Raw genomic sequence first — 24,187 nt, 5'->3', positions numbered from 1 at the left:
GGGAGGCGTGGCGGAGGCAAGGCGCTGAGCAGTAAGTATGTGCAGCTGCATTGGATTTCATTCAATTGTTTCGGCGGCGCACAGTGACGCACGCTCGTCCGCCTTTGGTATAAGCCTGGCCTAACTCACCGTCAATTTCCCGCGGCCAGCCAAGGGGATGTCCGGGAAACATCACTTGAGGAATTCCCCGAGATCGGGCCTGCATCTGTAGGAGGGATTTATTTAGTTATTTTATTTATAAAATGTCTTACCAGGAAACAATACATTGAGAATTACCTCTCGTTTCCATGTATGTCCTGGGCACAGAGATATGATGACAATGCATGGTTACATTAAATGAACAGAGGTTATACATTCAATTTACAGACATTTAAAGGATTGCTGCTATAAATGATATCCCAGCACCCCGGGGTGTGAAAGGGTTAAAGATATTATATATGAGAATTAATTAAGGCAAAGCAACCAGCCCGGGTCTCGCATTATGAATCAAACTGCTACTATTTGTAGGGACGGCGTTGCCTGTCTGAGCGCTTTCACTATCCCCTCCCTACACTATTGCTTTTACAGCGCAGCTCAATAATGACACATCCCTCCCTTGAAGGGGGTAAAAGAATGCAGAGTGTTGGGAGTTTGTGCTAAAAATAGAGCTGAGCTAAATCCCTCCAGACCCCTGGGACAGGAAAGAGATATAAGGGCATATATTTGTTCCTCTGTACGCTGTGCAGGGGGGAGGGGGAGGGGGAGGGGGAGGGGGAGGGGGAGGGGGAGGGGGAGGGGGAGGGGGAGGGGGAGGGGGGGGGAATGCGAGTCATCAGGAAACAGTTTAATGGCCAACATGATGACTGAAGCATCTAGTAACAAAGTAGCTCCCAGTTGCTCCATCCGCATAACATTTCTCTTTGGTCACCTCCTTTTTCAGTCCTGTCAGGGTGTCACTGAGCTGTGTTTTCTCCCTCTGGATTGCTCTGCTACGCACACAGCTCTTTCTAAGGCCGCGCTTATATTCCTGGCTACGGCGACGCGACGTCGTGATGATTTTTCAGTTACCGCAGCATGATGTCAGCGGCACGTGAGCGGTTCAGCCAATGAGGGCGAACCGCTCACGACCACGTCCCAGCCACGCCCCCCGGTCGCCGTCTCTTGACTCTAAGGCCGGGGCCATGGTACAAAATACAGCGTTGAGCCGCGCTGAGCCAGAAAACTTACCTCCTGCATCCAGCATGTGTGGGGACTTGGTAGACGCTTCCGCAGGCGTGCGGGGGCGTGTGGAATTGCAGCCGACAGATCATTTAATTTTTCGCGCTGAGGGAAGCGGAGGGCTGGTCACGTGACCGGCAAAAGCCAATGGCACTCCGTGACATCGGCGCCGTGGCGTGGAGTGCTAGCCCGCCTCCCACCCGCCTCACAAGCGCGCTCGCTGACACTCATGCCAGGACACAAAAAACCTCCTGCTTGAGCAGGAGAGCATGAGTGTCAGCGCAGCTCAGCGCTGTATTTTGTACCATGGCCCCGCCTAACACTATATGCAAAAATCGCTGCTACGACGGCGACGCGATAGCACGTCAAAACAAATGTATTGAATCCGTTGCGTGTGCTTATAATAAGAGCGGCTCAACGGCTTGGTCGCGATCGCTGGAAGCCAATTAAATTTGATTTTTTCAGCATTGCTGTCGCAGGGACTATAAGTGCGGCCTAAGGCAGCAATATATCAGCCTCCTAGGTAGAGATGTGCAAAGTGCTGACGTTTTAGTTTGCACGTTTGGTGAACATTTTGCATGTTTTTGTTGATGAAGTGAAGATGGCAGAAATGGCGCCATTTTCCCGCTCCAGTGGAAATCACGTCTTCCGGTTAAAGAGGCTATCCAAGCAGCTTAAACACAAAAAAAAATAATGTTGTTTTACTATATGCAGCCATTGATTACCTTTATTGAAAACTAATGACCTAAGACCTAAGCTGCCGATTGATTCGTTCTCCCATGATTGATCAGCAAAATCCTGCTTCCCAGGGTTCGCTAAATGGCTGCCTTTTAGTTTCAAATCAATCCTTCAGTCAGTGTAACTCAGCAGCTAGAAAGTAGTCTTATATTACTAAGGTAACGTTATGTATAGTTACAGTTTGCAGCTCAAACTGCTGGGAACATTGGCAACACATTATCACAAGCAGGAAAGTGTTTACAAAGATCTTGCACTGCTGGGGAGGTGGGCTAAAGCCTGCTATAGAAATCAAAGGATGCTTATTATATTATAACTCATTAAAATGGCATTAAGAGTTGAATTTAAAAATAAAAAAGGCTGTAAATATTATCTAATACTACAGAACTGATTTATTAAATAGCCAAACATGTAGGATATTGCTTGGATTGCTCCTTTAACAAAGGGAGGCTGTATGTTTTCTAGAGTAGTTTGTATTTGTTTAATGGAACACATTATAATATGTGTGTTGTGTCCCCTTACAAAACAGGGAACGCACATTGACACGTATGTCTAAAATGCATCATTTAGCAGCCCAGGATACACACTGTTCTGCACATCCGCAGCATGACAGCAGACTTCCACGTTTCTGAGAAATCTTGCAAACATTCATTTGGTGTAGGGGGTGCATTAAATATGGATGCTGCACATACAGCAAGAAGCCCACCTGAGTTCCAAGGTTTATATGTTAATCTAGTACTGTAAATGAGTCCTCAGGACATATAATAAAATAGTAGTGACTGTGCTGTGGGTATAGCTGTAAGTAGTGGTATGGACATCAGTCATTGTTCATGTGGTGAGTGCTTTTCATTTGGCAATTATTCCCAGCTGCTTATTGGCTAGGAATGGCGCTTTAACTGGAAAACCACAACAACCTGAATGGTGGTCGTGTTGTTCCAATGCATAATAGATGCAATCCCAGCACACACATTACCTTAAATAGTATTGATTCATCTCAGACAACTGTGGTTAAACAGATTGAAATAAGTGCTTTCACTTAATTATGTCATTTCCTCTTCCCCTGACAATTAAAGGTGAAGTTCCACATAACAGTGCAAAACAATATTGTGTCTTGATGAATTGACCTCAATTCTCTTTTTATGGATTTCTAAAAAAAAATAAAACTGCTTTATAACACAGGTTTGATCTCACTTCAGCCTCAGGATTGGCGCTGTATAGATTTCTACGTTTCTCTCCCCTATATACAGTATTTATCATTCATGTTTCCTTTTGTGCTATTCACAGTTAAAATGTTTGGCCTAGATTTACAAAACTATTTAACATATGAAGAAATGTTAAAATGGATTATGAGGTGTTACCTGACTATTTTATTGTACCTCCAATATATATTGCTAATGTGGAACAAAGGCCCCTATTCAATGGATCCTGCTCTGGATATCATGCTTATAAATGCTAGGTCAGTCATCCACTGTGCCCCACTGGTGCGTGAGACTATTGTCTTAGGTCAATCACATCAGTATTTATCACAGAGACTTGGCTAACTGGTGGAATTGACATTCCTTTGAGTGACCTAGTCCCTGACAGGTACTCTGTGTTGCATGTTCCATGCCTCCCTAGAAACATGCAAGGTAAGGAGGGGGCGGTGGTGTAGCTATGATAGTTCAGTCTAATCTTATCTGCACCTCGCACCTTTGGCCCAGGGTCAAGTCTTTTGAGTATATGACTGCTATCTGTGCCATGCATCAATCAAGCTTTGTATTTTACCCTTGTGCATAGGCCAAGGGGGTGGTTTGTGTGTCTGGACAAGGGGGTGGTTTGTGTGTCTCAGTTGTTGGATGTGGTCGTTCCCATATTACTGGAGTTCCCACACTCTGTGATGCTTGGGGACCTCTGTGGTGCATGGGGACTTCAAAGCTGAGGTTAGGGACCTTTTGGATACTATGGGATCCATGGGATTTAGTCAATTTGTGCATGGCCCGACACATGAGCACGGTCGTACACTCAACTTTATTTTCGCACAGGGGGTATTAGTTGGGGAGGTGAAGTTTTCCTCCCCCCTATGGACAGATCTTAGGGTGATCCAGGCTCAGATTAGAGGTGCACCACCACCCCCTAAATGGAGTGGTGGGCCTGATGCAGCTTGGGTACAGCCTTGGAGGCTACTTGAGTCCATTAGGTTTAGGGCTGCCCTTAGGGCCCATCTGTCCTCATTTAAGCAGGACAACGACAACAACATCTCTATCTGTATTAGGAAGTACAACTTGGCCCTTTGTGTAGCCACGGATGAAGTGGCCCCTCTTCGGAGAATACCTGCTCCAAGATCCAAAAGTGCGCCATAGTATTCCCACGTCCTACGGGACCTGCGTCAGGCTCTCCAAAGGGAAGAGCGCCGGTGGTTGAGAACCCGCTAGGATGCTGACTGAACAGCCCTGAAGGTATGTCAATGGGGGTATAGGCGTTCGGGCTTCAGGGCGTAGAAAGTCTATATCGCCCTGAGGATCGACCCCACGAGAAATATCCAGTGGAACTCTTCAGGATGATGAGCAGCCTGGTTTATCCAGATGTGGCTTGTTCAACTGAGAAGCAATGTGGTGAATTTCATAGATTCTTTGATAACATCGCACACATCAGTGTTGCTATTCTTACCTTGATGGACCACGTGGTATGCCTCGCCCCACAGGCAAACCTTGTCTTGGAAGAGTTCAGCATCACCTCGGGCCCAATTTCCTCTCAATCATGGCTACGATGAACTGGGCCACTTGTGACCTGGATCCCTGTCCATCTTGGCACCAGAAAGATACCATTGATGCAGTGGCTCCATGATTGGTGGAGATCATCAATAGATCCCTCACTGTGGGGGAGGTGCCCTTGAAAAAGGTGCTGGTCCATCACCTGTTGAGAAAAATGGGTCTAGATGTTGATGTTCCCATCAACTATCGTCCAATCTTCAACTTTCCCATTGTAGGGAAGGTGTAGTAGAAAGTCGTTTTCACCCAGCTGGAAGATTGTCTGGAAAGGGCCTGTTTCTTCGACACCAAGCAGTCTGGCTTTAAAGCTGGTTATGGAACTTAGTCGACCCTGGTCTGTGTGGCAGATGACTTATTAATGGCCGTGGACAAGGGCTGTATTTTTGCCCTTGTCATGTTGGACCTCTCAGTGGCCTTCAACATAATTGATCATGGGGTTCTGCTGCACCACCTGAGGGACCTAGATGATATTGTTGGGACCACATTACAATGTGTTGCCTCATTCCTGCAGGGCCAGACCCAGCAGGTGGCTATGGAGTCCAATGTGTGACCGGTGGGACCTGTCCCATTTGGGGTCCCTCAAGGATCAGTGCTGTCATAGCTTCTGTTCAACGTGCATGTAAGACCGCTGGGCAATATCATCTGGAAGCATGGTCTGAAGTACTACCAGTATGCTGTTGACACCCAGCTCTGTTTCTTTCCAGGGCTGCCCAGGGGTGACTGTTGCCACACTGACGGTCTGTCTGGATGAGGTGGCGGCATGGATGGAGATGAATTGGCTGAAGCTCAATCCTGACAAGACTGAACTAATGATTATGGGGTCAGCAAGATGCCTAAGTATGGGACATGGGGTTTGCTAGCTTCCCCTAATCAATGGTGTACAGCCACTGCCTGTGTCCCAGATTCGTAACCTTGGCATCCTCTTTGACCAGAATCTCAACACACGAGCCAAAGTGGTCTCTGTTTTTAAGTCGTTTTTTTTAATTTTTATATATCTGAGGCTGCTTTGGAGCTTGTATATCGTTACACACCAAAAAGTGTTAAAGTTAGGGACCTGCAGTACAGTTGTCTAAAATAAATACTGTACATAACTAAACATGCTTTAATTTTTTATGGTATTGAGAAAGTTCATATCACCACAGGTACAAAATATTAGTCAGTATAAATTGGGAACAAATACAGCTGGATTCCTAATGAAAATACATTCACCAACATGTTTATTCTTCATTGTAAAAAGCTTTGTCCGCCCTCAGAACTGTAGGGTTCTACATGATGTTGCTAGTTATTCCGTGAAGACAATTCTGCAATAGGAACATTTTCACATATCCATTTGGGGGGGGGGGGGGCTAGATTATAATTTTAAAGAGTTAGTCTATTTCATAAACGTTGAAAAATATTACATAATGATCTTATATAAAATATGCTTGAATGTACTTGTAACCCTCCTTATCAGGCTCTAAAGGAGGTCACTTCAGATTAACTTTATACATGGCAGTGCTCAGTCTCGCAGGCCTTTGCAGGGTCATGGGTAAGTGTAGGTGGGGCGTGAATGCTTGAATATAACAAGGATTGGTGCCAGGAACGTTTATAAAACAGAAAAGTGCTTTATTGGACACCTGTCAATAATGCATCACAGACACTGACATGCTGGTTACTTGCAGAAACTCGTGGCAAACAATAATATTCCATTTTTCATCCCCTGGTAGCTCTCGGTCCTATGCTGGGGAGGTACTTAGACTTGTTACTCATAGTAAAGGATAAAGTGACAGTCTCTTGCATAGGGTCAGTAATGCCCCATATTGAATGGGCCTCTCAGGAATAAACTTCGAGCTCCTGGTTTAGTAACCTGCTACGTACTGCATACTTCTTCCCTACCTATTTGATCAGGCACTAGGAACCTTCTGGTTGGGCCGGTCCAAACATACTCCGGAGTTACAATGCTGAGAACTCATATCAAGAGCATGCTGTATCCTTTTCTACAGTGAGAACGACCTTGGACCCTTACTACTGGCGCGTACTTAATGGGCACGTTTGTAACTGAAAACTACAAATGGTGATAGGACAAATCTTAACACACATTAAAGGACTCACAGTGAGGCTCTCAGTCAGAACTCTGAAGAACTTGTTTCTAGAACATTGGGTGGAGCTATATATACCCTCTATACTCCCTATAGTGACATCACAGGTTACAAGACATACAAGGGAGTGGCATCCCTTCTTTATAGTCATCACATGATGGGGAGCAGAGTAACCTGAATGAGCCCACAGAGTTAACCCATTAAGGCTGTTAACCCCTTAATTGCAATAGTGGTCCCTATAGGGTGTATAAGATACACTGTGGCTTTGAGTAGCAGTAGGAGTAGTAGTTTTGTAAGGATTCTGTTGTTTTTTTAAAAAGGTTAATAGCCACTGTTCTACTGGATAACATCTGAATTAGGGTAGAAAAAGTGGTTTGCTGCATGTCACTGTCATCAAACATCGACTTTAATCGAGTTCATACAGCAGGGAACACGTTCATGCATTGGAGATGAGAGAGCAGGAGACCTTTTGTGAATCCGGGAGTCATGGAGCCTGTTCCTAGAAGCCCCAGGTCGCTTTGATTATCAAGTTGTGCCCCTGGCAGCCAAGTGTCCAGGTCTGGTGCATGTTCCAGTTGAATGGGTCATTTAACATCACTGTCTTTATGAAGTGCTAGTCTTCTGTACCATTCGTGTGTGCTCTTTCTAGTGTAAACTCAAGTAGCCACATAGCACAAGTCTACAGTTCTCTTAGCAGCCAGTAGAGCACTATTTCATCAATCTGGAAATACAGGATCAGTGTACAGGTGCACCCCACCGCAGCGAAACAAATGCACAAGCACACAACAGTAACTGATAAAATCCTGATTCACTCTGTCCGTGAAGCTATTTAATCTAAGGCCTCGTTTACAGTGCATGCTCGCTTGACGTCACGCGCGAAACATGCGCTGCAGGCTGGAGGCATCGAGAGGCTACAGGTAGGCTTGGCAGAGGCGTGGCGGAAGCATGGCCATGACGTCACATAAGCGGTTCGCCCTCATTGGCTGAACCGCTCATATGACCCAAGATCCGTTCAGAGTTTACCCAGTTGTGCGCTAAAGAAGGGTCTGCAGTAGAAGACTTCCTTGACAAGTTGGGATGTCAACATTGTAGTTTTATAATAGTAAAGGTAGTTGTCTATGTAGTGACAAAAACTCCAGCTCAGCCATTGCTACCTTCTTCTGACGTTGGGCCTGTTATTTTCTTTACTTGTGGAGTCTCTTCTTTGGGGACAACTAGTTCTGTTAGGGGTTAATTGCATTAAGGGGTTAACTGTGTGGGCTCACTCAGGTTACTCCCTTCCCCTCCCCACCATGTGATGTATGATGTAGATGTAAGGGTATATGTAGCCACCTCTTATGTTCTAGTAGCAGCTTCTTCAGAGTTCTGACCAGGATCCTCACCGTGAGTCCTGTAAATAGGTTTATGTGTATAGTCATGTGTATTAAGATGTGTCCTGTCACCATTTGGTGTTTTCACTTAGTAACGTGCCTTTTAAGATGGCGCCTGTTAAAGGAACAAGGACCTTAAGTTGTGGGAGATGGATGCCACTTGTCCTGGTCTCACAGGGTTTCCCCTAACGCAGCCTGACCGCCACTATCCTCACCGAGATGCCGACACTGCCCGTCCAGCGAGTTCTCAATGCATCATAGCCTCATTGCAAACGGTCCCCACGATATACTTTATGATGAGTCTTCAAGTGGTATACCTCCCAGCGTAGGTGCGAGAGCTACCAGGGGATGAAATCCAGGATACTATTGTTTGTTATGAGTTCTGTCCAGACGCAACGTAATGTAAATAAAGCACCTTTTGTTTTTTTTTATAAAAGTTCATGACACCCATCGTTTTCCTATCTGCTTATTCACACCAAACCTGCATTTACCCAGCACCCTGCATTGGTGTTTCTGAGATACTCAGCACTGCCATTGTATATAACCAATTCGATGTGGCATCCTTTAGACCTGGGTAAGGAGGGTTACACTTGTTTTTTAGAGACTGCTAAAATTAGGTAATGTTGTTCCTTAGGCCTGGGACATAGTAGCTTCAGCCTCGCTGAGCCGGGCTGAGCCGCGCTGAGCAGATGCACTAACCCCCTGCATCTGTCTTCAGCGTGGCTATAGTTTCCCCTTCCGCATGCGTGCTGATGCGTGCGGAGGCTCAGAAACTTTGCCGAGACAGGTAAGTTTCAAATTTGCCGCTCGGGGAAGCGATGTGAGCGGTCACGTGACCGCTCACATCCAATGGGAGCGAGGGACTAGCCCCGCCTCCCGCTCTGCCTCCTGACAAGTCCTCCGCTCCGCCTCCGCCCTGCCCCCAGAGCGCGCTCACTGCCTCGCCTGCCAGGACAGGAAAAAGCTCCATTTTGAGCAGGCGAGGCAGAGCAGGAGCGCGGCTCAGCGCGGCTGAACCTGCTATGTCCCAGGCCTAAAGTAGCAAAAGTCAGGGAATGTCTACGTATGTCTTTGTCTGATACTTCCAAGTGTATTGTAAATGACAATTGTTATCATTAATGTATCCCTTTATTTTGCCAAGCTTGTGTTAGTGAACATTTTGGGATCAATAGGAGAAATCTGAAAAGAGATCCAAAATATCTATTATGGGGGCGGGGGAGTAATCAATTTACGCGTATGAGACATTTTATAACAATGTCATGCAGAGGCAGCTGCCGGTATTCAACCACATCTTTGGAAAAACTGTGAGATTCCCATCAAAAACCCAGGGAGCTTTCCACAGCAGACTTAATGGCCCATCGGATTAACACAGCGGGGGTCTCTGTGGTTGAAAGGGACTCGCGCTGTGTGAATCCTACCAGGTTCCACCTGTGTGTAAGAGACGCGCAGTAAGAGAAAGACTGAATCAGTCACTCTACCTGTGCGCCTCTAACAAGCAATCACGGGGCTTTATTTTATTTTAATAATACAATATTGTAGCAGGGGGTCTCCGGAGCTGAACCTCATTGATTTCAGGTCTGGGGACACCCTGCTTCCCGAGTTACAGCCTCAGTTATAGGGTGCTGGTATCCCGGCGGCCATGTTTAAATTCTCCCACGTCACAGCCCACGTGATCGGGTGATTTAAACCAAGCAGAGGGTTACCGGCACCCCATAAAGGGGCCTGTAACTCGGGAAGCAGGGTTTCCCCGGACCTGAAATCAATGAGGTTCAGCTCCGGAGACCAAATACAGGTAAACTATCCGCGCTCGAGCTGTCCAATTAGATAGGTCCCCCCTTGCTGCTATTTATCTTTTTTGCACTGTTTGCCAGTGTAGTGCCTGGCCTGTTAACACTGTGTTTAATACATTTGTATGTATATACCTAGTAGGTGCTGTGTATTTACTGGCACCTTCACATTCTTTTTAGACATTTTACTTCTTTGCTATTGCATTCATATACGTGTATACCATTGCTCATCACCATACAGCTTGGTATTTGGTCTCTAACCCTCGGTGCGCTCTCTGTGTACTTTGTTCTCAGCTCCGGAGACCCCCTGCTACAATACTGTATTATATTAAAATAAAAGCCCCGCGATTGCCTGTTAGAGGCGCACAGGTAGAGTGACTGATTCAGTCTATTTCGTACTGCGCGTCTCTTACACACCGGTGGAACCCAGTAGGATTGAAACAGCGCGAGTCCCTTTCAAACGCAGGGTGATGTGGTCGAATACAGTCGGCTGCCTCTGTAGGTCTATTTTAGTTTACATCTTTCTGGCTAGCAGATCTCTGTCATATGTTATAAGAAATTTGAAAAGGAAGGATCAACGTTCTCTTTCTCTCTCTAAAGCCATAAGGCACCTCATTACAAAATGATTTCAATAGTCCATAAAGTATCCCAAGTCTTAACATCCCGTAGTCAATGTGTCTGTGTTTCAGCCTTTTTTCCTCTCATTCACTCTGTGCTTCTTAAGTTTTATTTTTTGAAGTTGGCATTACCTAGTTAGCAAAGTGGTCAGCTTTATTCATACAAACGGGCATTAATGCTTCACAGCAAATTGATTAGGGGTCTCTGTCGTGCTCAATTTCTTTCTGTATCTGTGTCCCGCTTTCTTCGTTTCACAACCTCTCCTTCTATTCTCTTTCTAGCTCTCCCGCTCTCAAGTTAAGTATTTATCTGCTTTTCCCCTTCATTTTTCTATTTTAAAAAAAATACTTTTATTTCTTTGTGCCAGCAAGCAAAGTGTGGCATTGATAACAGTGTGGCATGAGTTGCAACTACTAAGTGACATTTCAAAGGTAAAAGGTTTCCATTTATAGTGGTAACTGAACTTGCTTGGCATTTTTAGAAATAGGCAGCTAAAACAGTGATGGGTGTGATATGTGATCATATAAAAGCCCTCATGTGTCATCTTCTAATTGCTGCCAGACAAGGCTCGGGTAGGACACTGGCATAGTACAGGCCATGGCATAAGGTCATATGAACTGTTACCGTATGATGGACAAATAGCCCATCAAATCTAATACCTGTGGCTGGCACTGGAAGCTTCTCGGAAGACTAGAGGACAGACATGTATGTAGCAAAATATCTTCTGCTCATCTACTCTCTACCTCCAGTTTTAGAGATGTACTTATTGTAAATTCAAAACGTTGATGTTACGTTTGAGGCCATCTTTCTACAACCCTTCCATGAGTATGAACCCTTCCATGAGAATGAACCCTTCCATGAGTATGAACCCTTCCATGAGTATGAACCCTTCCATGAGTATGAACCCTTCCATGAGAATGAACCCTTCCATGAGAATGAACCCTTCCATGAGTATGAACCCTTCCATGAGTATGAATCCTTCCATGAGTATGAACCCTTCCATGAGTATGAACCCTTCCATGAGTATGAACCCTTCCATGTGTATGAACACTTCCATGAGAATGAACCCTTCCATGAGAATGAACCCTTCCATGAGTATGAACCCTTCCATGAGAATGAACCCTTCCATGAGTATGAACCCTTCCATGAGTATGAACCCTTCCATGAGTATGAACCCTTCCATGAGAATGAACCCTTCCATGAGAATGAACCCTTCCATGAGAATTAACCCTTCCATGAGTATGAACCCTTCCATGAGTATGAACCCTTCCATGAGTATGAACCCTTCCATGAGAATGAACCCTTCCATGAGTATGAACCCTTCCATGAGAATGAACCCTTCCATGAGTATGAACCCTTCCATGAGTATGAACCCTTCCATGAGAATGAACCCTTCCATGAGTATGAAACCTTCCATGAGAATGAACCCTTCCATGAGAATGAACCCTTCCTTGAGTATGAACCCTTCCATGAGTATGAACCCTTCCGTGAGAATGAACCCTTCCGTGAGAATGAACCCTTCCTTGAGTATGAACCCTTCCATGAGTATGAACCCTTCCATGAGAATGAACCCTTCCATGAGTATGAACCCTTTCATGAGTATGAACCCTTCCTTGAGTATGAACCCTTCCATGAGAATGAACCCTTCCATGAGTATTAACCCTTCCATGAGTATGAACCCTTCCATGAGTATGAACCCTTCCATGAGTATGAACCCTTCCATGAGTATGAACCCTTCCATGAGAATGAACCCTTCCATGAGAATGAACCCTTCCATGAGAATGAACCCTTCCATGAGTATGAACCCTTCCATGAGTATGAACCCTTCCATGAGTATGAACCCTTCCATGAGAATGAACCCTTCCATGAGAATGAACCCTTCCATGAGTATGAACCCTTCCATGAGTATGAATCCTTCCATGAGTATGAACCCTTCCATGAGTATGAACCCTTCGATGTGTATGAACACTTCCATGAGAATGAACCCTTCCATGAGAATGAACCCTTCCATGAGTATGAACCCTTCCATGAGAATGAACCCTTCCATGAGTATGAACCCTTCCATGAGTATGAACCCTTCCATGAGAATGAACCCTTCCATGAGAATTAACCCTTCCATGAGAATTAACCCTTCCATGAGTATGAACCCTTCCATGAGTATGAACCCTTCCATGAGTATGAACCCTTCCATGAGAATGAACCCTTCCATGAGAATGAACCCTTCCATGAGTATGAACCCTTCCATGAGAATGAACCCTTCCATGAGTATGAACCCTTCCATGAGTATGAACCCTTCCATGAGAATGAACCCTTCCATGAGTATGAAACCTTCCATGAGAATGAACCCTTCCATGAGAATGAACCCTTCCTTGAGTATGAACCCTTCCATGAGTATGAACCCTTCCATGAGTATGAACCCTTCCATGAGAATGAACCCTTCCATGAGAATGAACCCTTCCTTGAGTATGAACCCTTCCATGAGTATGAACCCTTCCATGAGAATGAACCCTTCCATGAGTATGAACCCTTCCATGAGAATGAACCCTTCCTTGAGTATGAACCCTTCCATGAGTATGAAACCTTCCATGAGAATGAACCTTTCCATGAGAATGAACCTTTCCATGAGTATGAACCCTTCCATGAGTATGAACCCTTCCATGAGTATGAACCCTTCCATGATTATGCCTAAGGCCGAGTCCATAGAAGGACAGGCCGTGCTGAGGCGTGCGGACGCTCAGTGCTGAGCCCCTGCATCCTCAATGAGGATGCCTTGAGAGGGGGCTCACGCGAGCGTCCGCAGGCGTGCTGACGAGTTGGAGTTTTCAGCCGAGCGCCAAGCTGTTTTTCAGCGCGCTGTCGGCTGAAAACCTCCAATCACAGCACAGCAGTGTCAACGTCACTGCGCCGTGATGTCGGCGCCGTGATGTTGACGTCAGTGCGTCGCGGGCGATTGGCTTAGCGACGTCACTGCCCCGCCTCCAACCACCTCCCCCCGGCTCCGATCACACCCGCTGGCTCGCCTGTATGGGCATGAAATCGCCCAGATTTCAGCAGGCGAGCCTCATTGTCAGCGCGGCTCGGATCTCCTCACCCTTCTATGGCCCGGGCCTAATCCTCTTTTAGAACAATTCATACAATGTGCAGTCACAACTTCCAGATCCCGGGTTGTTATTTTCTTTATTAATGCTACACTAGGATTTGGCTGGTTGGCCTTAATTAAAGAACCAGTAAATAGCAGTCCATTATTCACTTTCTCTCATGGGATACATTTCCAAATTCCATACCTTTATCATTTTTGTTACCCCCCCCTTTTCTTTTAGTTGAGATGACTACAACTGTACACAGTTCAAGATATGGATGCACCATGTATTTATAAAAGATTGTGATTATAATTTTGGATTGGACTGAAAATTCAGGTAGTGCTTTTCTCAATGCCTTTGACAGGAACACCTACCTGGTCAATGATATAAGATAGTGCAAATGGGTGGCACTGTTGATTTAACTTAATTACCAATCAATTATCTTAACACTTTCAGTGAGGCATGTTGTGTTGAAGCCGCATCCAGCACTGACGGTAAATTAAATATTGACTAGGCAACTATTGCCATTTTATTGTATGCCCAGGGAAAGCAAATACTTCTAGCAAACATTGCAGACAAATAATATGACCTAGTGCTGCCCTTTGAAAGAATAAAAAAACACAGACTTTGACAAAGCAGTTTTATAGCTAGCCAGGCGCAGACACAGGGGAAAGGAAATTTGAAGGCTGTTAATGATTTTTTATCTTTAGAGGTATTCAGGCATGATAAGAACTACATACAACGGCCATTCATTGACTATATTCATCTATTTACTATATGCAAATCCTTAGCAGACCAATGCCCCACAGACTTCAATAGGTGAAATACCCAGCAAGTTCTAAGGTCTTATTAAATTGCTTGCAAGTAATTCAAGGTAGTTTCACCTGATAATTAAGTCTACATACGAGGAAAAAGGCCATATTTACTCATTTGTGCTACTCCACAAGTCACCTTCCAGCACGACTTATGTCTTATGGCTCTGTGCTGCTTATTAAAGTGAATGGGCTGTAAGTTTTATTCCAGGACAGAAGACGTCTTATGGGGTATCACTTCCTAGTAAATATGGCCCAGAATGGTTGTAGGTAAATATAGACTCGGGAATACACAGTGAGTTGTAATGGGGCATGACATCAGATTGAAGTACAATCATATTTTCAAATACACAAACGGTTTCAACAAAGCACAAGGGGGAAGCATATTTCAAAAGAAGGCGAAGTGCTTGAACTAGAGGCCGTGCTCTGGAGGGTGTCAGGCTGATGGGGTCATGTGAGGATGTACTTCTTTAAGGATATTCTGTTTGATTATTATGGAACACATCACTATACATTGATTTATACTAGAATGATGTGAAGTCTATTAATATCTGTATGATGTGTACAATGTGATGTCTATTAAAGGGCAATTCCTCTCCAGGGAAAGTAAACTAGGGGCAGTGTTTAATAGGTTCAATGTAGCTGATTGACAACTTTTTATTAAAAAATATCAGTTAAGTCCAAATATTTTTTGTTGTTAAAATTTTAAAATTTCCATGGTAAACAAATGCTTTGGATCGGGTTTTAACTAATGTCTTTTGGTCATGTGACTGTTTGTCAGTCATCAAATTATTTAGCTGAGTTCCTTTGCTTGCAAACTAATTAAGGTGCCAGCATTAGTTAAGCAGACATAAGTTGCTGATATGCTTAAATCCAGTGATCCAAACAAGCAGTGATCCAGATTGTTTAACAGGACAGTTATATTAAGGGTGATTGGATCTTTCTAATTAAGCCAATGACATTGGTAAGTTGTTTCAAACAAACTTGACCCACTAAATGTCCCCTTGTTATACGTTTTTATGAAAATTTATTAGTATTGACACTTTCAGGGGGCAGTTTGTAATATTTGTGGCTGCAGCCAATAGGAACTGGACACAGAAATTAGAACATTGCGCTCTGAACATTATAATTGAGTTGAGAAAAACAAGTGAAATCGCATTAAACTTCCAAAGTGCAAATATTGTATAAATAGGGAGTAAAGTCAATTGCAGTTCCTGTGCGATATTGCCGATCACAGTACTATCTGTTTAATTAATAATTAATTAATTAATGGGAGAAGGAGTGGCTCAGTGAGTAAAGACATTGACTGGCACTGAGTTTGAAGCAGGGGAGCCTGGTTCAACTCCCAGTGTCGGCTTCTTGTGACCTTGGGCAAGTCACTTATCTCCCTGTGCCTCAGGCACCAAAAACATAGATTATAAGCTCCACGGGGCAGGGACCTGTGTCTGCAAAATGTCTCTATAAAGCGCTATGTAAAACTAGCAGCGCTATACAATAACATATTATTATTATTCCCATTTGAGTTTGCTAAGTGGCCTTACGACCTAAATGGTTTGCAATCCATTGCAGGCCTAAATTATAAAGAGGAAAACTGGCAGAATGGAGGACACTATATACTTGTAATGTGCTAGAAGTTATGATTTAAAGTAACAACCCTCCTTCCCCCCCCCCAAGCCTGTATAAGTTTAACTCATAATGTTTAAGCTTTAACCATCGTGATTTTCTTTATCTCTAGCTTCTAGTCTTACCATTGTAACCTTTGTACATCACAGAGCTAAGTATAGACGTCCATTTTAGCCTACCGGACACTTAATATTTGAAATACATATCTCCTAAAGAAAGCATCAGGAGAAAGTAAAAAAAAAAAACTAAAATGCACAAATATTGATCAGTGCAGACTATACACATGTATGGATATCGATCAGTGCAGACTATACACATGTAGGGATATCGATCAGTGCAGACTATACACATGTAGGGATATCGATCAGTGCAGACTACACACATGTAGGGATATCGATCAGTGCAGACTATACACATGTAGGGATATCGATCAGTGCAGACTATACACATGTAGGGATATGATCAGTGCAGACTATACACATGTAGGGATATCGATCAGTGCAGACTATACACATGTATGGATATCGATCAGTGCAGACTATACACATGTAGGGATATCGATCAGTGCAGACTATACACATGTATGGATATCGATCAGTGCAGACTATACACATGTATGGAGTTTAGAACAGATTTTTTTGGGCCCTTGTTAGTTGGTAAGCTGTGAATCTGCTTCCATGGCGGAGAAGGGAACTTTATTCGAATGAAAAGACCTAAACGTTTCTCTGGATCAGGGAAGCAGCTTCACAGACTATTAAGACCATTCTATTTGGCAACCCAGATGCCTGCAGTGTGGTTCATCACCTGGAGGGGTTAACTGACATTAATGAGGCCACTATACACATATAAGGTGTTAAAATAAGTTATTTGAGATTGGCAACTGTGCCTAGTGTCTGAGATGCTGACATTGCTACAGTATATTGGTGGTTGTGGCAGATATGGGTTAATTAACTAGTTGGGTAACTTTACACACTGAAGGCACTACAAGCAATACAACGAGTGCAAACATGACTTTATTTGGGGCTTTCCTACAAGGGACTAGCAGTGACTGCTTGTTGGGGTTGATGATTACACCATGTTGCAGTGCAGATGGCTCTGGTGTTCTGTGCCTGGGAATGAAGTCCCCTGCTGGAGATCTCACTGGGTAAAGTTAGAGAATGAGTGATTGCAAAGCTATGCTCTCCCTCCATGGGTGTGTGTGTGTGAGAGAGAGATGTGTGATGCAGGAAGAGGAGGGTCTGTGGGTAAAGGAGGCCGGCTCTGTCACAGCCCAGAGGAGGACAGGGAGGCAGCAGCACATCACTGCCCCAGGCGAAGACAAGTAAAGAAGAGTGACACAAAAAAAAAAAAAAAAGAAAGAAAGAAAGAGGGATCATAACAATTACAGAGAGGGCCAAGTGAGTGCAGAGTGTGCACAGAGGCAGTGGGAGGGAAGCACAAGCAGATCCAGCCCCTGGAGGAAGAGGAGGGGGCAGAAGAAGCGCCTCTATCACTGGGAGAGGAGGAGGAAGGAGAAGGGACAGTGAGGAAGCAAAAGAAGTGGACACATAATAGGGGGGGATTGCTTGTTTTTGCAGACGGTGGTGGGAGGGGAGAGGCAGCCCCCACTGGCTTCCCAGCAGAGGAGGGTGTGAGCGGCGCCAGCAGCAGCAGCAGCAGCTCCGGGCCTCCCCACAGCCCCGGGACCCCTCCCCCTGTGCACGCTGCAGCCCGGGACCTGTGCGCCGCGCTGAGAGCGGGGGCCACCTCCTCCGTGTGGGGCTAAATCACCTGGATCTGTGCGCTGGGTGGCGGGATCCACCCTCCGGATCTGGACGCTGGGGATGTGTCACATGGAGTGGATCGCCTCTGGATATATAAGTTGAATGGTGAAGGGGGTCCTCTTTCCGGACATACAACACCGAAGGGATCTACTCTGGACCTGTACATTGAAGGGGGCAGGGATCTACTCTGGACCTGTACATTGAAGGGGGCAGGGATCTACTCTGGACCTGTAAATTGAAGGGGGCAGGGATCTACTCTGGACCTGTACATTGAAGGGGTGCTGGGATCTACTCAGGACATAACATGCCTATAGGGAGCCACCTCTCACTATCCTTACTTTGAAGGGATAGGGATCTACTCTAGACATACTTGGAGTAGGGGGGATCCTGTCTATTTTTACAGTAAGGGGGATCCCCTCTTTGTGGATTTACAATAAGGGAAGTCTTATCTATTGGTATAGTTAGATATATTTTGGAGAAAACTTCTGGCGATATATGTGTGTATATATGGGAATTTTCTGGCTACAGAAATACACAAAGGGATATACTTGCTTTGAATATTTGAGATCCCCTGTCTCTATATAAACTAAATATCTTCTGTGTGCATATACATACATTAAGTAGAGCCCCTGTTTGGGTGTATTTATTTATATATTAAGGACATACCCACTATACAGTAAGTTATCCCATGCACAAGAAGATTTTATTGGTTGCATTTTATAAGAAGGAGGGGGGTGGGGGTCCCATGGGTTTTAGATCAGAAAGCCCTATTGCTCCTGTTCCCCCTTCATACTGGGGGTAAAAGTAATTCCTTCTGCCCCTGGTGGGACTCACAGAAAAAAAAATAGAAGAAAAGGTTCTTTATCAACTTGGACACTGCAAAGGAGGAGGGGGCTTCCCCGCTTTAAAGATGTCCACCTCCCCGGGGCATTGCATGACCGACCGGCAGCAGAAGCTGGAGACCATCCTAAGAAACCCGCGTTCCCCTATCAATGTGGAGAGCTTACTGGTAAGTGACGGCCTGGCTGCTACTTTCACATTAGTAAGGTCAGTGGCACCTACAGATGTAGCAACGCGTGTTGCTCCTGTTGGGGCATTGTGGCGAGATATTCTGCGTTATCACTGCCATTGAATCCTATGGAAACTCTTGTTCTTTGCATTAGAAGGCCGAGCTCACTCTGCCTACCTCGCGATGCGGCGGCGGTGCGTGCGTCCGCGCGCCTCTGCTGGGCGATGTGTGCGCATCCCCAGCAGACTGAAGGACGCGACCGGGAGGCGGGACTTCCATATCCTCCTCCATGAAAAAAAGAAACAAAGTGTTTGTGATTTCATTGGCTGGCGACGTACACGTGACGCTGCTGCCGCTTGAAATTACAACTTCAGTTGTCTCCCTCAAGTGCAGCAGCGTCAGTGCTGTACTTCGCCGCTGGGAGTCGTTTGAAAACTCCCATCGGCAAACATTAAAGAGTGACGAGCGTGCGCGAGCGCGTCGCGTAGCAGCCAGAGTGAGCCGGGCCCAACGCGATATTCGGCATTACCAGTTGGTAAAAAAAAGCTGGTTACAGCTGTATCTCCTGTGTGATAAGGGGGTGCCTCGCACACATCATTACAGGCGGGGAGCACTGGAGCCAATCGGGGTGTATAGCAGGGGTGAGCAACGCCATTCCTCAGGGGCCGCCAACAGGGCAGGTTTTAGGTATATCCCTGCTTCAGCACAAGCGGCTTAGTCGAAAACTGATTGAGCTGCCTGTGCTGAAGCAGGGATATCCTGAAAACCCGACCTGTTGGTGGCCTTTTGAGGATTGGAGTTGTCCATCCCTGGTGTATAGAGTAAGTCTGGTATAGCAAGACGTTTCTTGAGCAAATGAAATGGGTGCTTTGATTTAGTATCCATAATGGCAACCCTGGCAACTGTGTCAGATCTGTCAAGGTGCAGGGGCTTAAATAAGTTTAATCAAGCAGTTCTGGAGTAAGGGTTACCAAAGGGTCAGTAGCGTACTGGGGGGAGGGGGTCTTTTTTTCTAACGAAAAAAGTTAGACACTGAGGTGTTCTTGAAGTTTGCAGAAGTCGGTGATGGCTTTCTGTGTCACTGGGCCAGTGTTTGTATTAATGATGTATACAAAGCACGAGAGGAGAAAATAGGATGTAGACTTGTCAAGACAGTGCTTCATTAAGGCTTTGAGGCCTACTTTATGTAGAGTTAAACAACCCTTTAACTTTTAGAAGGGGGATAATCTATGGTATAGGTGATAAGACTAAAGCATAAAGGTTAAGTGATGTACAAAGTGGTAATACGCATACAATTATTTTATTTTTATATATATTCTAATAGTGCAGAGCTGTACATACATTTTCAAGTACAATGAATCCCTGCCTCCAAGATCCTAAAATATAACTTGTGGTAATTGTGTCACTGACACACAGAAACACCAAATGTGAACTTCGTCCTCCTGCCCTTCTATGTGCTGTAAAAACTCAGATTCCCTGTGATTCTGGGCTTTCTTTGGTATTTGTGAATTCCCTTACTAGGTCAGTCTCTACTACCTCTGTTGGGATGATACAAACATTAGGCAGTGATCTCCTTGTACAATGTTACAAGGAGAGGTGTCCGTGAGTTTTGTAACAGGTTCAGTCATCAAAGGCTGTGTCCTTCCCGTTAAGATTGCTTATTACCATATTTATGTCTGAAAGGGTGAGCCTGCCTATAATAGCCGGATCCTAACAATGACACACCTTCTTGTTAGTCAGTGATGCTTACAGAAAAGTGCTTGTGGGCACGCATTAGGTTAGATCCCTAGACATGTAAGTGAAATAAATTCACCTTCTTTTATTTTTTATTTTTTGGGGTCCTCATTCGTATTTTAAGTTTGCTCCAATGAGGCTTCGCAGGTTTCTCTTCACCCACCCTGCTGATTCCGGAAAGTGTCACCTAGGATCAAAGTATCTTCCATACAATATATGAAGTGGGGGAGGAGGTTTGTGGATGGGTGAGCAAGTGTTTTTGCCAAAGAGAAGTGAATACGCCAACCCTTTCGCTGCTGGAGGAGGCAGCAACGTATTGCTCTGCATTTTTATTATATTGCTACGCAATTTGTTGCTGGCCATCTGGTAGCGAAATAGTTAAAATCCTTATTCTTTTGTGTTGAGACAACAAAAACCTGTGCATCCTTTACTATACTATCCTGCTTTCTGTCTTCGGCTACATATTCACGGCATACAAATAGACAGTGACATGGTATCCAGATTGTGAGTACTTGCCAGACAAGTCCCCTTATCATTGTGTGGGACGCCAGAGCATAAGTGGGGGCAGCGGTGGAGGAGTTTTTGAATTTGCCGCAGGACACACTTAACGGTGTGTTCACCGGCATCTCTTTCTCTTCAAACCGCCTGATAGCACTCCCTGTCCTGAGGGTGAGTCCAGATACACATTGGGCGTCTACCTGCATATTTATTTAATATAGCCTGGACATTCGCAGTTCAAGATTTGAATTTATTTCAGAAGATCCTTTTTTCCCTGGCCGTTTTTGGAGCATCAGTGGTGGAGGTTTGTTCCTCTCTTTTCTCTATATCCTTTGCTATCCAGGCAGAGGTGATGATGCAGTGAATCAATCATCTCTCCCTTCTCCATATATGCATTATTCTCGTGTGTGTGTTCTATCGATATTTCTCTGCAGCATCCTCTCCTATATAACACTACGGACATAGTGCACGCGACCGCGCGCGGCACTTACAAATTCATGTGATTGCACCAGTCCGGTCATGCTATGTGACATGCGCACGGCAGGATTTTGAGCAAACAAAAAAAAAAGTGATTTTTTTTCGTGACGGCTGCGTCACGTGAGCGTTTCCACCATTGAGGACGAACCAACCTGGTGGAGTCACGGCCACGCCTCCCCGCCGTGTGAGTGGACAGAATCCACAGATCGCTGAGGTGACAGGCGTGCGTGCCGACTAGCGCTCTCGAGCGCGCACACAATGGCCGCAGCCTAAGGCAGTAAATCAGACCTGCGTTCCAGTGCCAGAAAGTTTCCTTATTCCTCTGGGTTTTGGGGGTAAGAAATTCTCTCTTTTGCCACTGGATGTTATGTGAATATGGGGTTTATCGGCCGAGCCCTGAGGGGACCCTCTGTACATCCATCCATGTACATGGCTTGGTCAATAAACTGTTAGATGACAAGTTAACATAGAGCATTTGCGTTTCCTTAGCAGAGGCTCTTGGTAAGGCAATGTGTTGCGGGTCCCATAAGAGTTAAATCTACTGCCTGCCAAGATTATCTGTGGGAAAGCCATGAGCCAACTTCCCTTCGCCTCCAGACTGCACAGAACAGCAATGATACGGTTTCCCATGCTCTTCCTGTTCTTCCTCCAACGCCAGAGATGACACTAGTTACAGTCACATCAGCAGCTGCTGTGCCTATCCGGTCCTTTCTAAGACAGAAATTAGTTTTTCCTCCCTCCCTGCAAGTGGATGTCCCTTTTATTTTCAATTGTTTTCTAATAATCTCTTGTCTGCCAGTGACAGCCTAAACCCTTCTTGCTTTTTAGTTGCAGGCAACAAGCAGAAAGTCTTAGCTGCCAACTAACTCCTCGCCAGCTTTGTGATGGAGAGCCAGGCCTATTTATACTCCAAAGTTGCTAACACACCTGCAGATAGGAATACTAAACCCGCACTGGATCATCATTATCACATTGTTGTTCAGGAGTTGGTTAACCGGTATGGAGAAATATGATCGTTACCATTCTACTGTTCTGCATCATATGTGTTTACATTGCCATGTTTTTAGGATGTAAACTTTAGCAGTAACAAATATGGGGGCGTGAAATGTTATCCATTGGTCCATTTTAAAGATGGCAGCTGCTGACTTATTTATATCCACTCCCATGTATGATGGCTCACTAATGCTTTTCAACTCAGAGCAGGTGTCCTTGAGATTGGCATCAAATATCTTTTGCGTATGTATGTTCTATGAAGCAGACACACTCGTATATTTGAATACAAGCTTTGTGCCTAGTTAATGATGATCTAAAGTGAATTTGTTTTTGTTCCACTATTATTTGCAAGGAGTATGGCTTCTGAAACAATTGGAGGCCCATGTAAAACCCTGGAGTTTCACAGTGACTTTCAACAATAAACTTTTGTACCAGCACTACTCGTCACCACTCGACATCAGGCCCATAAAGATATCTCTGCTCCCACAAAATACATTTCATAGCTCCACTTAACCCCTTGAGTGCATTGTTCTGTGACTGGGTGTACACATGCCGTCCTGTGTGGTGCCCATGCTTGCTGCCCTCTAACCTTGTTTTCCAGCTAGTAACAGGAAACTTTCCATTGTAGCAGTTTTGGGGTTTGTTTTTCACCTAATGTGTTCCTCTTGTCTGTGAAGGGTTTAACCCTTTGAGCGCCCCAGGACATAGCTACTACGTCATGGGGTCTGACACTTAGTAACTCCTCTGGTAAATATCTCGGGGAGGGAGGGTGTGGGGGGCAGGCAAAGTTTTGTTTCAAGGGGGCAGCCTTCTTTTCGCCTGGCGTGCCAATAAATAGGAACATATTTTTGGGGAGACTCTATCCCCATCCCCCATTGTCCATCTAAAAGTTTTAATTTAGGGATGGGGAGATGCCTCTGGTCCCTTGGCGGAGGGGAGCTGTGTCCCCATGGGAGGATGCAGAAGTTGGACCCAAATTGCAACGGCCATTCCAAATGCTGTTTGGCCCACGGACCACTGATAGGCCACCCCTGAATTAAAGGAAAGCGTGGTCAGGGAAAGGTGAAACTGGCAGTGCCACGCCTGCCACCTACAGCAACTTCAGGTCCCAGAGTCGTCTTTCATCAGATCTGACTCTTTTTAGCCAACATTGCGAACACACCAACAAATGGATCATTCTCACACTGATAAAACAGGAGTTAGTTGGGTGCTAAATCTTGATTCATCCACGTACTGTACATAGCGCCTCACACCAGTAAGGCCTGGGTCCTGCTGCTTCCGACGGCCCGTGCGGCCGCAGACCACAAGGCCCTTTCCTGTAGTGTGGAGGTCCCCGCTGGCTCCTTACTACTTGGCTGGTTGCGTGCTGTGACGCGTCAGCCGGCCGATGCTGCAAGCTCCTAGTGATTTGCAGCTCTGACGCGTCACGTGGCGTGACAGTCAGCCAATGAGGGGAGGGAAGGAGCTAGATGGGAGGCGCCTTGGGAGGGGAGCAGGGAAGAAGCTGCAGGGGAAAAGTGTGTGAGTGTGTGTGTATGTGTGTATGTGTTGTGTGGGGGGGTGGATGGCACCACGATCTTCACGAAGTGTTACCACGCCTCCCGCTCCCTACAGACCGCATATCGCGGTCAATTGCCTGTCAGCGCGCCGCCTGTCTGCAGTGCGG

General features: G+C 45.4%; 1 protein-coding gene across 4 annotated transcripts in view; it reads left to right on the top strand.

The window, feature by feature from the left end:
- Window positions 1-17,299: 17,299 nt before the first annotated feature.
- Window positions 17,300-24,187, top strand: part of ROCK2 (Rho associated coiled-coil containing protein kinase 2) — a 231,759-nt gene continuing 224,871 nt past the window's right edge. For 3 of the 4 annotated variants that reach the window (XM_075598366.1, XM_075598367.1, XM_075598365.1), the window contains exon 1: window positions 17,300-18,819. In XM_075598366.1, coding sequence (XP_075454481.1) covers window positions 18,721-18,819 — 99 coding nt within the window. In that variant the 5' untranslated portion in view covers window positions 17,300-18,720. The remainder of the gene's footprint in view (window positions 18,820-24,187) is intronic. The other variant, XM_075598368.1, reaches the window with a different exon arrangement.

Source organism: Ascaphus truei, chromosome 4 (assembly GCF_040206685.1).
Source record: "Ascaphus truei isolate aAscTru1 chromosome 4, aAscTru1.hap1, whole genome shotgun sequence".
NCBI lineage: Eukaryota > Metazoa > Chordata > Amphibia > Anura > Ascaphidae > Ascaphus > Ascaphus truei.
Note: the sequence above shows the minus strand (reverse complement) of the source record. Positions and strands in the feature narration are given on the sequence as shown.